The sequence below is a fragment of the Rhea americana genome, unplaced genomic scaffold, assembly GCF_003343005.1.
Source record: "Rhea americana isolate MKP2758 unplaced genomic scaffold, rheAme1 scaffold_189, whole genome shotgun sequence".
NCBI classification, from domain to species: domain Eukaryota; kingdom Metazoa; phylum Chordata; class Aves; order Rheiformes; family Rheidae; genus Rhea; species Rhea americana.
This window is the reverse complement of record NW_028186027.1, coordinates 2,687-17,520: the sequence shown is the minus strand read 5'-3', so window position 1 is coordinate 17,520 and position 14,834 is coordinate 2,687. Positions and strand designations below refer to the sequence as shown.

General features: G+C 40.6%; 1 protein-coding gene across 1 annotated transcript; it reads right to left on the bottom strand.

Annotated features, from left to right (window-relative positions):
- Positions 1–1,084: 1,084 nt before the first annotated feature.
- HUS1 (HUS1 checkpoint clamp component) lies at positions 1,085–14,828 on the bottom strand (the record flags this gene model as incomplete). Its single annotated transcript, XM_085302201.1, has 7 exons — positions 1,085–10,268; positions 11,072–11,203; positions 11,670–11,769; positions 12,238–12,312; positions 13,293–13,400; positions 13,925–14,101; positions 14,607–14,828. Coding segments are annotated over 7 exons (897 nt in total), but the record flags the coding sequence as incomplete, so codon positions are not given.
- Between the last annotated feature and the right edge of the window lie 6 nt (positions 14,829–14,834).

Sequence of the window (14,834 nt, the reverse complement as noted above, 5' to 3'; positions counted from 1 at the left end):
TAATAACTGGAATATTTAATCCTATAAATGTAAACTGGGAACCAACATACAAAACATTGTATTAGGACTGCTGCAAATAATGTGAACTTGGCTTAAAGATTTGTTAGTGTTCTCAAATGCCAGACTTCACTATGACAGAAGTCTTTTTTGGATGGTTACAAGAAGGACCAAAAGGATTCAGCTTACCAGGCATAGTTACTTAGTCACTGCATGGCTAGCCATTATTATTTCTTGCTACCAACTTCAGACTAAATAACCCCACTAAATGCAAGATTTAACTTTGAATTAGACAAAGTATGCTTGCACACGAAGCTTTATGATTGAAGCAACTACAAGTTTCTTAATTCTCTGGGTCTGCTCAAGAGCAATTTTCATGGCTGCCATTTAAAATAATTATTTTAATGAAGTCTACAACCTTGCTACCACTCTCTGAATTAACTCTTACTATCTTCTAACCAATGAATCAAAGCAAGTATTAAAAAGTGACATGCAAATTCGGATATATCAAAAACAGGGCCTGACCAAGATCTATGCTAGATAGAGTCAAGAAGTAAATTCAACAATCACGACAGGCCTGAGCTCTTTAATGATTTCTATGAAACAATACAAAGAAAAATTGTTCAGGACCAGACAGCTCAGTGAGGAGGTGAATTCAAATGCAAGTGTATCTAGAAATATTGGTGCAAGTCAGAAGCAACGTAAAAATGTTGTTTCTAGCTTTCTCCTAGGCTTTCTCAGCACCACTGAAAACCTGCCAGGGCCTTGCTTGTATCAGACTGTCCCACACAGCTGATGGGCAGCTACAACGCAGGAGCTGGAGAGAATCTCCCCCTCCCTGTGGTACAGAGTTGCACAGGAGACAGAGCCAGCCTTGGCATCCTCCTCTGTCACCTCTAAAGCCAGCTAAGGTAGAGAAGGAGACGGCCAATGCCTTGTCTAAATACTTTGTCTTATATTTAGTACTCACCACTTGGCATTTAAAGTTTGCCTTCTCAAACAGCAACTTGAACAGTCTTAGGTGGTTCTAAATCAGAGTAAAATTGATTAAATAGCTAAACTCCTAAATAACAAACCAAAACAGATATTGCAACATCTGAAATTAAATTTATTTCTATTTTAAATTATACAGCCAGAAGTGAAATAGCAAGTGAAATGGAAAAGCAGATTATTTCTTGTGTTAACATAATGCCAGATTGGAACAAATGGCAACCAATTTTAGTAATTTCCACCACTCTCTTACCACCTGATGGTTGGTTCAGAGATTTGCAAGACAGCACAATTCCAAAATCTGCTTGAAATATCATAGTTAAGCGGGATTAAAAAACAAACAAAAAACCCAAACAAACAAACAAAAAAAAAGTTTTCCTCTTCCAAAAGGAAAAGGTACATATTTCAATTCGGATATATACAGGGAACTAAAAAATAAAAAATCTCAAATTAGAGATATCGCTAGAGCATGTGACAGAACTCAAAAGTACGAGAAGCTCTAATTAGGGTATCTCTACTTTTCATATTTGTATTTATGACACAGTCCCTCAACTTTTGGTAAAACTGGAGGTTTGCACCACAGGAATCCTTGGCTGTTGCATGTCGTAGAAAATAGAGTTCAGCAAGGAAGATATTCACACCCTTAAGAGAAGGCTTTTAAAAGAAGTGAATTATTTCATCTGAAATTTCTGTATTTCTGTTTTTAACAAGAAATAGAGATTTTCATAAAACAGGCACTCTGTCAGCTGAAACCTGTATTTCCTCTCAAAAACAAGTTTTATTGAAAAGTTTCAATTGCCTTTACCTACCTTCTCATGTGAACTGACTTCTACTAAGGATAACATGATGAAAAATTGCTTTTAAAGATTCTAGTTTTTTCTATATGATCTTTTCAAGATTTTAAGTATACAACCTCTTCATCAGTGGGATATTTATCATCTCTTCCTTTTATTTTTTCCCTGAATTTCCCTTAAGCTGGAATGTTTCACTTTGTATTTGCACTTTCTCATGACAAGCTTTATACTCTTAGATGCCAGAATAATGCTATTTCTTTTACATCGTCTATTATTTGCTTTGTATGTTGACATTATACATTTCAAGGTGACAAACCAAAAAGCTGTTCAAGTAACAGYATTAATACCAAGAAGACAGTGCAGACATATTATGGGGCTTTGCCTGAGCTGTAGTCATTAAAAATGCAAGTAAACTTTCARATAATCTATCTTTGCTGATCCAAAAAGAATAAAAAGCAAAGACTGCATTTTATAATGTCTTTCCTGGTAAGATATACTGAATATTGCTGACTGGAACTAGAATAAAAAAATAAATCCTTAATTAAAGGACTTCAGCAAAGCATTTGATATGACACCCTAAGGGAAACGAGTTTAGCCGAGTAGCATGTGAATTAGTGCAAGAACTGTAAAGCTAAGAAAAATTGAGTGAACTATCAGATTGGAAGGAGCTCAAAAGCGCAGTTTCTCAAGGACCAATGCCATTCAATATTTTTTTAAATGACCTTGGCACAAAGAAAGAATGGACAAATGAAATGTACTGATAACATAAAGCTGGGATTTACTCTCAATACTAAAGAGAATATTATGAATAAAACTGGATGGCTTTGATGAAACTCCTTTAACATAACCAGGATAAAGTTCAGGAATGCAAAGAGCAAAGCCATGCATTCACTTGAGAATCACAGTGAGATATTTCTGCTATTGCTTGAAAGCTAAACACTTGGAAACAAAGCGCAGAGAAAAACCTTGGGGCTCCCCTTGTTCCCAGGACGACTGTAAGCCCTGGATAAAGCATGACTGTGAAAAAGGCAAACACAGTCCTCAAATGCATCAGGCAAATTCTCTGCCACAAGATTATGACAGCCTAAGAGGTATGAAGGCATTTCTTTTGAATGCACACTGGAATAGACTACTGAGAAGAGTCATTAGAATGTTACTAGGGAAATGAGGGGTGTATTTTAAAAGGTAAAACAGCTTGTTTTTTTCAGTCTAGCAAAGAAGTCTGGGAAAGGATATGGTTCTTCTAAAACCACTTTACTAATTAGCACTTATCTTTTTCTTAATTTTTAATAGCAAATTTATCAATGAATAGCTTATATCCATTTTGTTCTTATTCCAAGAGCAGCCTTTAATCAAACTTATTTTTACTAAGTGTTTTCTCTCTCTCTTTATAGGTCACAGTCTCTTAAGAGACTTCCTAGACTTAAGAGAAGTTTTGATCTGTTTTGTGAGCAGAATTATGATTATTAGGTGATTACTAGGAATTGCTGGACTTGAAGACCCAGGAAATCCTTTCCAGTCTTATGCTCCTCAAGGCCTTTATGCTCTAAGACATATGTTGGAAAAGGGGAAATTGAATATATAACAGCAAAAGTTGGTAGTTTATCAAAATGGACAGTTCTAACGTACCTGAAAGGACTTCTTGAGTACCAAGGTCTGGCAACAGGCAATGAATACACAGTGTCTGATGCAAAATGGGTGGACACATTTTAGCCAATATTTAATGGCAATAGTGAGGGATTTTCCACTAGTTTTTGGAAGACTAACAGTTAGATCAACATTCCAACTTCAGTAAATACCCTTCTCTGCTCTCAGTAGATAGCTTCCTACTTGTACTGCATCCAGAACAACTCTTTTGATATATGTTTCTGGGCAGTACTGGAATTTAAATATACATCAATGACAAACATACAGCAATATAAACAGAACATCTCTGTCCAAAACCAATGCATAAGCCTTCCAGTTTTAGAAACTCCTAGATTGATTTTTGGAAGTGTTTGTTCCTGGAATTTGATAAACAAAAGGAATGACAATATGAAGATGTGCATGGAAAATGAACATGGGAAAAATAAGCCTCTTTATCAAATGCTTTGAATTACTAACAACTGCATGTATGACTAAGCAATCTTTTGTCTCTGCAGGGCCATAGCCCCCTTTGATGGGCAGTGTATTGGCAGATTCTCAGTGTAGGTATGCTTCTTTAAGAATACACTCTTGGCCAGCTCGAGCCCTGAGGAAAAAAGCAGATGTTGCTCCTACACCTGTCTAAAGAAGATAAAGTCTGAGAAACTGTACAGGGGGCTAGAAAGGAAGTCACAAGAGAGCCTAAACCAAAGGCCTTAGAAGTGACCGAAATACTTCTCAAAGTTTGCTGTAACTCAATCACTGTGAATCGAAAACTACGCAAAGCAGCAAGATTCCCTGCACAAATGCCAGACAGGGGAAGACTAGCATGTAAATTATACTCATTTCTATTCTCTCTTGACTAGCCTAAGTTTCCTCTAAAAAATAATTACATTTCTAAATAAAACCTAGCTGTTCAGCCCTCTTTGGTGAGCTCACTATTAGAGAAAGTGCTGTCATATCCTTAAAGCTAATTCAGACACTGGAGAGCCAAGTCTCTATCAYGACTCGTGAGCCTGACTGAGTGCAGGGAGTTATCAGTACTGAAATACTCCAGCTCAAGCACTTGAGATGTGAAGGAAGGCCATAAACGGCCAGGAACATGAACTCCAGTACTTCTTCCTGCCTCCTTAGTTCAATCAGGCTTCAATTATCATGAAATAGAGCACTCTTTCCATTTGCCTCCTCTGTTTTTGAATGTTAACTACACCTCAACTAGATTTTCAAGCTCTTTGATTGTAATATACCAGTCAACACTTGTTGACTTAACACTTCTCTGTTATTTTTCAGAGGAAAAGTGAAAGCAGAGATTTTCAGAAACTAACCCTAGCTCCAGTCATCACACTAAGGAAAAGAGCAGCTATCAGGAGATGCTCACCTACAAATCTGGGCTGATGACAGCCAGCATGGCATCACTGGGAGATGTCAAGTTGTCAAAATACCTGTCTTATTTTACAAAATGAACGGTTTACTCATGTCAAATATTAACACATTTTTGGACACAGAGTAAAGTGCCTAAAATATTTAGTTCCACGTACTGATTCAGTTAGTGATGGCTTGATTTTGACAACTGCTTCACCATTCTCATTTCAGCAACTTTAAAGAAATCCTGAAATCTGAAGGAGAAGRATTCAGCAAGAAGGCCAGACAACCAGAGAGTCTCTTTACAAATATGAAATAGCAGTAAGATCAAACTTCAGTTTCACTCCAGTGAAAATTCTCTAGATACTCATTATCCTTACGTAATAATAAAGCAAGCTGAGAGCAATTACAGTGTAGTTTGGACAACAGGATTTCAAAGCAGTGTAGATAACAAAAATACTAAAACAAAGTATTATCTTAAATCATATATATATAATCACATATCTACGAGATCACCTAGAATGACTACGTTATCACACAAACTGTGGATTTCACAAGAGCATCTTTGTGCAAAACAGTTTTTCCAGCGGAACTGCTTACCAGGACAAGGGTAGGGGGACCACATGAAGAGCCCTTGTTTTACCCTTCTGATCCTGCACATTTCAGCCAGCCTCCAGCACAGAAACTCACGTCTCGACCTCTATCTATGAGCATAAGTAATAACAGCAAGCTTACCAGAGGTCTCACAGATGAGAAAAGAGATATTATCTTCTTAAAGTTTGCTATGTGGATGTTATATAAGGACAAGCTAGCTACATGACTTTTAACATCAGTGTAACCTCAGCATTTTTTTAAAATTGTAGTTGACATAGGAGAGTGGAATACCTGAACCAGCTACATATTTATTATAACTGTTAAGGGAAATCTGTCAACTATTTTCACTGAAAATTGTATCCACTGTTTATACAGGTGTCAGATTAAATTCAAGCACGGTTTGTCCTTGCTATTTCTACTATAAGTCACCTAATTCTAAATTTAAGGTCAATTAGCACTCATCTTCTTTTCTGCAAAAGTACTTAAAATAGCTCTTCTCTCTCCCAGTGTTTAGTCCTTGATGTATTTATTCACAGTAATAAGTCAGTCTTGCAACTGATCATTGGTAAGTACTACATGTCCTCCTTTGTGATTTCCATATGATGAGAACTGGCAGAATTTGGTATTTTAAGCTTCTAASTGCATAGTCTTGCAGTTCAGACTTAAGTTTCAACCTATTTTCTCAATACTTCTACAGCACTTATGGCCACCTAACCCATCTGTAGCACACTGTCTGTGCTAATGTCTTCCAGCTTTATGTCATTAGCTAATTTCATTAGCATATCTCTTTTAGTTACATTCATCAATAAGAGTTCTTGTAAAATTAATTCCAGAGGATTACGTAGCAACTTCCTCCTGCTAAGACTGCCTACTTCAGCASTACACAACTGTCCTCCCTTTATCCAGTTTCTAAGTCAGCTAATTAGCCTTATGAATTCAAAATCTCAAGACGCAAGTGGGAAAAGACACCTAGTAGATGAGGCCAGCAAACTCAACATGCTAATTAAACAGAAAGCTATACAAAGAATATTTCTAGCTTAGCAAAATGAAGGTAGCACAGGGATACAAGTGGTTTTGATAAATGTTTTGAGGTGGGTGATCTTTTTTTTCTAGGAAGAGCGGAAAAAATAAAACCCATCTGACTAAAAGTGAAAATGTCAGTTTGTGTATATAAAATACATATATATATATATATAAAACGAACATATATGCATATACATATATGCAATATATAAGCATATAAAGCCTTGGTGCACACATTCAAGCCACAATTCAGGAAGGCCACAGGAACAGGGATGACCYGGAAAAGCCCACCAGGTAGGCGAGCAAAGTTCAGAGGGAACATGAAGAGCTCATGATGTAGCTGGCCAGACCAACAGAAAAGTTAGGATAGGGGTACAGCAGCTTCCTCCCTCAATGCCTGTTTTCATCCTCTTACACCTGGGTATTAACCAAGAGAGTGTGCACAGATATGGTCTGCAGGAGGAATTAAGGAATCTGCTAGCTCAGGTGTTACAAAGCAGGGACAAGGACATCCAGCATCAGCCCTCCAGCTCCAGAAGAGTTCTGCACCATACAAACTCCAGGCAGAACCCTAGGAAAGTGGAGATCAGCTGGTGTTGGTGAGGGATGGGTGGATAGTCTGCTTTCAACCAAGCTTTCAGAACATCAGTTGCCACCTATTACTTGCACTACTTGACAAACAGATTATTCCAATCATATGCCTCTCCGAAATTAGGGATGTAAAGTTAAACTCAGTGATTTTGACTGACAGATGCTAGTCCTTTTTCTCTAAATTCTTATTTTTGAAGATTATTTGGGGGAAAAAATGTACGTCCATGAATCCTATCCTGCCTGCTCTTTAAGATTTTATAATACAGAAAGCAGCTATCTTTTAAGCCACAATTAACCTATCTTGGCAAGACTGCTCCTAAGCTCCTCTTTACAGTTGCATGCCAGACTGATACTATACTTGATTTTGCCTTGGTGCAAACAAAATTAAGTGTTGCTTAAACYACCAGAAGAAATTTCTAGCTTAAAAGAAAAAAAAAAAGTTGCTCATACAAAACCAGCTAGGGCTATTAGTGAGAAATGCTTTTTCTCATTAGTGAAGCCAGGGAGCAGCAAGAGTGGAACTGCTCCAGGCAGGAAGGGAAGCAAAGAGCAGCAGGTAGCGATAGCCTGTTGCCACTGAAAGGCAACGTAACAAGCCAGGTCGAGGTCAATCCAGGAAACCCAAGCATCAATTCAGCAACAGGGCCCGGGCCCAATCCCACCCCGACATAGTTCAGGGCAGGATAGAGTGCCCTGACCTGAGCTGAAACTGGACCCCCCAACCTGCCCACAGATGGTGGTGGTGGTGGTGGCTGCTCAGAGCCATTAAGGGCCATTAGTGCTCCCCCTGCCCTGGTAACCAAATTCACAGAGGACAGCAGATTTAAACCTGAGTAAATGTTATTTTCCCTCGATCAGTACCATATGCTTCAACTAGATAACGGGGCTGGAGAGCCCAGTCCTTGTGCTACATTTAGGTGGGAAGGGTAGGCAATCACGGGGGACTGGAGAGACTTCCACCTCTGCTCATCTGTCCAGCCTCCTCTCCTCAAGGATATGAAAAGGATGTCATTGTCTCATTGCATACTCACAGCGTATTGCTTACCCACACGAGTAYTATTCCTATCTTTTTTTTTTAATCATTTTCTTGCAATTATGAATTGTGATCACTTGTTTAAAATAGCAATTGTAGAGCCAACACAGCTGAGGGAATAAGCTGAATGTTACTTTTTGGTTCTTACGCCACACCAGAAAAAGCCACTTCCATCAGGTGATAAGAAATGATTGTTTTCCAAAGGAGAAAAATCCAGGTTTCAAGACCCACTTTCACGGATCAGACATTGTACCATTAGATAGGGTTGCAGTTTTCCCCTCTCTTCGGAAGACAATTCAAGAATATTTTATTGTATACCTCTACCATGCAAATCCATGTAACTTGATTTACAGTGATTTTGATTACACACAGATTTTAGGGGGTAACTGTAGTTGGTTGTGGAAACAGGATTTGGAAAATGCTTTCTGCTTAGGGAGTTCACTAGTTAGCATAAAAGAAGGAAAAATAATCTTATTTCCTGAACAGGCAGAGTAAAAAAATGGTTAGGTTTAATACACATCAACTCCCTATTCTGGTATAGTTTGCAGCATAAGGGTACATTCACTCTTGAGCATGGGGTGTTGGAACTACTTTTTCAAAACAGAAAAAAAGCCCTAGACTGTTTTAAGCATCATAGGACACTACAGCTTCACTAATTAAGTGCTTAACTCCCAGGAGGAGTTAGGTACTTGCCATGACAGATAGACTTCATCTGAAAGCTGAAGAGCCTGTACTGTTTYCAGTTACAGGAGGCCTAAAGTGCAGTTCCAGGTCCAGAATCTTTGGTCCTATACCAGCAAAACTCTTCTTAAGGAACTTAGCTTTTTAGATACAAACAGATTTTCTCAGTTTCAGTTACCTACAGCACATTTAACCTCTGCAGTGTTCCTTTATATCCCATTTTGTTATCATATGGTGTTCAGAGGGCGGAAGATGCCAAGGTAGACTGCCCGTTCTACATCAGTTTTTCATGAAGAGGGAAGAAAAGAAAACAGAGCATGCTCTGACACATCTGGACATAGAGGTCAGGCAGGGACAGGATGGAAAAACAGTAGCAGATTGGACATTTACGTGAACAAGCCCAAACAAGCAGGCTAGAATACTAGTCTCTTCTTGTGGGATGTTATTTCTATTTGCTAGCTTAGAGATACTCTCAGAATTTTTTTAAAGATTTGGAATATAAGAAACTGAGGACCAGGGCAGTAGTACAGTACAGTAAAAGATGCTTCCACTTGAGTTGCATTAACAACATGAACAGTTGGTGCTGAACATAACACAYGCCTTGTCACACCTTTAGGACAGATCATCTGACTCTCTAACACACTTGACAGATGCATTTCAGATTATCTGACCACTGCAAAATAGCAGCAAAGAACTCTAATGCTAGCCTGGCTCCCTAAGATACAAAGGTAAGAACTAAGTGATTCACCTCTCTTCACCTTTCTCATTATTTAAGAAAACAGCCCAGATGTGCACAGTTAAACAGGTATGGAGCTCAAGTATTCTATTCTGTGCCTAAGACATAAAACAGCACCTACCATGATACATGGGCCTGGAAGGTGATGGAGTTTAGAACAGCAATAATACTTGCAGTGGGCTATAGGAATACCCCGTCAACCCTTGTGTATACCATTGTATTGACCACTGCCGCTCCTCCAGCCTTTTCTATCTGCAAGAACAGCAACACTAATTGCTCTCTTAACCTGAAAAATACCGATGTGTCAGCTCTGCAGAACGTTATCCTGCCCTACACATATACAACAGCCTGCTTAGGGATCCCTTAACTCAGAGCTGTGTTGTCTGATACTGAATACATCCAGCATGAACTCTAGAAGTCAATTCTGCCTTGATGTTTGTTGAAGAGGAAAAAAAATTACATTTCTTTTCCCGCAGCTCAAAGCATACTAAAAGCATATGCAGATTTCCAAAAGTTCTTCTCTCTGTAACACTCAGATATGCCAGCTCTCCAATGCTGCGTGTCTCTCATAGCAGCAATGCTTCGCAAAAATGGTCTTCTGGATGCAGAAATTCTTTGGTAACTTCATAAAAACAGATATAATGACCAGCTCATGCCTGCATCCAACAGCATATCACATGAGAGCACTCCAGCAACTCATACTTGTCTCATGCTTTGTGGAAAAGGCCTCGGACTGGAAAATGATGGAGATTCAAGAGCATTCATGCAAGTGCCGGAATGAAATACTGAAGTGAAACGTCCTCATGGAGCAAGATGAAGTGGACGATCCTTCTACTTACAATATCTGGAGGGGGGAAACACAAATCCAGTCTGAAGGAAGATGCAAATACTTTAAATGACATCATCTACAGAATGCCACACTCCTGACAGAAGGTTTACTAGACATATCATCCTGTAATACGGAAGTCCCGGAGGGTCCATAAAAGCAGATGCCAAAAAGGAAACATGTAATMTATAGGCTTAGAAGTCTATCTATGATTTAAATCTTCCCTGGAAAATTCATACATGTTGCATTAGACAATAATGCAGATGCTTTCTTAGGAGGGCAGACATTCTTAGGAGAAACATACAACATTATCAAAATAGGATACAAAATACTACAGTCTTTGCTTAGGAATAAAATATATATTTTATTCCCTGTGGTTAGCAACACTGGCTGTGTAAAAYGCACCTGGATATTAGAATCAATTCAGTATCCAATGTAAGAAAGTACCTGAGCAAATCAGTACATCTGACACCTGAGAGCAGGTCAGTTCTCTCTAAAGACTTTGCAAAACCAAAACCTTTTCCAAATACAACAATTTAACTTCAAAAGCAAAGAAAACATGAAGACCTCCCCTGATTAGTCAGTCTGGATATTCAATATGATACTTTTAAAGGGCCTAGCCTTCATTTTTAAATTTTACTTTTTCCAAACTCCTAATGCCTGAAGCTCCTTAATGAAATATAGAAATACTCAAAGTTCACAGGCACAGTAAAAATAGCCAAGTTCCAAGCTGTCAGAAGGGTAGCTATGCTGTTCTGTTACGTCTACGAGTATGGCAGACCCCTTTGACTAGATTTTGCAAGTAGAGCTGTTGAACTTACTGCACAAAGCTTTTGTGGGATTGACTTGCTGTCCTGCAAGCAGCTGCAGCAGCTTCTTGATGTCTATGCGTGCCTCAGCCATGGTCTCCRGATCTCTGCCTTGAGCAGAACTTTGACATTCATCGTCTGATGCTACAAGTATAAGAACAGTACACTTAGCCAAAGTCTCAAAAGGCGTTTCAATAGGTAAAAGAACATAGCTGACAATCAGTGAACAGTTGATACTTAAATGTAAGTCTCCATCCTTGGAGATACTCAAAAACTRCCTGGACACAGTCCTGGGCAGCCTGCTCTAGGTGACCTTGCCTGAACAGGGGGTGGGACTAAATGATCTCCAGAGGATCTTTTCTAAAATCAACAGCAGTTTAAGGAAGGGAATGCCAGTTTTCTACAAAGTTGTCGCAGATAATTGGAAGAAATTCCTCCGCATACACCGAACAGTCATTAGCCACTTTTCTTTCTGGGTTGTATTTGCAGACTTCAAAGCAACAATGCTATTTTGTAGTTAAGTACTGGCAGAAGGTGGGTATTGTTATCGGCAGCACATCTAAGTCACGAGACCAGACAAACATGAAAGGCAGCGAATATGGCAACTTACCCCAGGGAGGATTTCCTAAGTCTTTAAAATGTGTTGTTACAGACACTAAATCAGTTTCTATTTTCAAGTTCATCTCTCCACTCAAGTTTGCTTCAATCACCTGCAATATAATCAATCTCATTTTTAGGCAAGCCACTTATGCACTTGAGAATTATAGAAAAATTACTGCTTAGTTCAAAAACAAGTTTCCAGAAGTGCTTCAGCGAGCTGACAGCCCAACTGCACTTTTGAACAGCACTCAAACATTTGAATATTCAGCTACAAAATGCATCGTTCTCAAGTGAAGAACCTTGCAGCACACAATGCCACATTCTTTCAAGGACTCAGTACAAAGAGCACAATGTTCAGTGAAGTCCAGGACAAGCTCTCCAACGTCAGTCCCGAAATAAATGTCACCCTCCCCTTCAGTCCTTGCACAGACCTCAGATGACTCCAGTTCAATGTGTGACCTAGCCCAAACACATCCCTTGCAAGATGCAACATGAGCTCACCAGTTTGGGCAACAGGGAAAAATGCTACAAGGACACGCACTTGAAGCTCTTCAGATATGAGACCTGCCTTAACTTACAATGCAATTGCTGAGGTTCTTCATTCTCTCCACCACACTCTTCATTGTTTTTAATACTGGTAGGTAAATACTGACCTAAAAAGACACAGGAAGAAATGCATTCATATGACTTTTTCACAAGGGGATGCAATGCCTACTCCCCCTTCACTTCTGTCTTTATGTCGCCCTCCTCTGCTACTTACTCAGTGCAGGAGCACACCATTTAAATCAAATCAGCAAAAGACCCTTGAACAGAGGATCTCTCTTCCTCGTTGTACCACTGGGCCACTGCTCTAGCAAGTGCTTCAGACATAAAAAACTAATTTCAAGTTACTGATTCTTATACTCTCTGATATATGTGTCAGAAAAGCTGTCCCAAGGCTGYGTGCAAAACACAAAACACACAAAGCTTTTGCAGATCAAGTTCACATGCGTATCCATATCTATGTTACCAGCAGTTAACACCAGTCCAGTCACWGAGGAAAGAGATTATACATTGCTATACAACTGCACTCAGCTTTATAATGGCACCATGGTCAGTCTGAAATGACACAACAAAAGGCATCCACACCTCTGCTGTGCTATGTATTGAGAATAGAGTGACTTAGCCATGTAAGTATATGACATCTACAACCTCAAATCAGAGCACACTGCCACTGAGACCTTCCCTCATGGCTCTACTCTAAGTCAGCACAGGATAGACAAATACCAGGTCAAAACATACTTTCACCTAACTCTGCTAGATGAGCCATGAATTTCAGACAGAGAATGTCTGGGTCACATGGGAGATAAATCACATGAAAGAGGAACAGACCTCTGTGTTTTCAAGATACTCCTGCCAAAAAYGTCCTTTCCTCCTTCCTCCTTCCACCTCACCTATCAACAGCAGGTAAGCACCTGCTGTATTTTACCAACACCTAGGCTTTCTTGTAATGATAGAACCCACTTCCCAATTCGCTCCAGTTCCTCCATTTTTCCTTTCCATCCCCTTCCTGAGCCCACTAGCARCTTACTCCTGCACTACCATCCAGTCACAACTTCCCCAGCCAGCACAGATCACAAAAACAGTTGCTTACATCGAAGTCTGGCACACTGGGCTCTCTGAAGTCATTCCATAATCTTCTGGGAATAACCCCCACTGGAATGTCATGTGTCACAATTCGACTGCTGCTTGACAAGGATGGCTTGAGTGAGAGAGAAAGAACATTCTTGCAGTTAAAAATACAACTTCAATTCCGAAGCCAGGATTTTCAGCCCTATGCTGGGAAATACTAGTATGACTAGATGCTCTGTTTCATTTTCCATAGGTTCAGCACTATGAAGTGGACTTCCCTTTTGCATAAGGAAGAGCTTGGGAAGCATCAGTCATTGGTACCTACAAGCTATCTTTAGAGCTAAGCAGTTCAGCAGCATTAACGCAGGAGACACCAGAAGATAGCAGTTTAGAACGGTCCAGTGGGAAAAGAAAAAAAAAGAAAAGAAAAACAGAACAAAACACTACATTAAAGCCTATCAGTGCAGGAGGATTCAAAGAGAATGCAATCATCCCAGAAGGATTTCAAGATTCTCAAGGAAGGAGGAAAGGTATCAGGTTGCAAGGAGTTAAGAGAAAGTTACTTAAAGCATGCATATTGCATTCTTGCTCTGCCTCTTGACTTAACTTTACAGTGCTTTTACTTCATGACAGTAAAAGTATTCTTGCACTTACTAGCTCCACAGCTACTGTGAGACAAGGACAGTGTTTGTTGGTCAGCTTGATCTTCACTGTCTTAGCATTCTGGGCTGTTTTTAATGCTCTTGACAGGTTCTCAGGCACTAGCTCCAAAYAGATTTCATTGTGCTCTGCAGCTACTCCTTCCATCTGGAACTCATCAAAGAAATTCCCCTGTAAAGCAGGAAATAAAGTAAGTCAAACAAGCAAACCAAAAAAGGCAGGTTTGATGTTAACAGGCTGTAAGGTTAAAATTGAACATCTACAGCGTGAAACTTTCCTCCACACGGTGTCACCTGCAAGAATCAGTACAGGCTGCATCAGGACGAAGGCCCATTGSAAGCACAGGAAAAACAAAAAAACAAAAAAAAGAAGGAAAAAAGAATCCCACAGAGCCACAGCTACTGACTCAGCCCTGCCGCGTACCGTGCCCAGCGCGACCGCTGCGATGGGGAGCCGATGCCAGGCAGACCCTACTGAGCCAGGGCAGGCTTCAGGGACAGCCAAGGCCCGGGCCGTGCGGAGGTAAAAGCCGTCCTGGAAAACCGAGCGCCTTCGGCAGCCGGGCAGGACCCGAGCGGCCCGCAGGGCCCCTGCCACGGGCCGGGCCCGCAGCGGCGGCGCGGCGCGGCGCGGCGGAGGGGAGCCAGCCCGGCGCGGCGCCCACCGCCCCGCTCACCTGGCACAGCTCGCACCACACGCTGACGCCTCCGTTCGCCACTTTATCCGAGAGGATGAAATACAGCTTGTCGGCCGTGAGGCGCAGGCTGCAGGTCTTGGCCAGCCTGGCCACCGTGTTCACCACCCCTGCGGGAGCAAAGCGCCGCGGCGGCAGCAAGCTCTGAGCACCCCGCGCCGGGCGCGGCACGCAGCGCGGACAGACAACAGACGGACACACGGGCTGCGG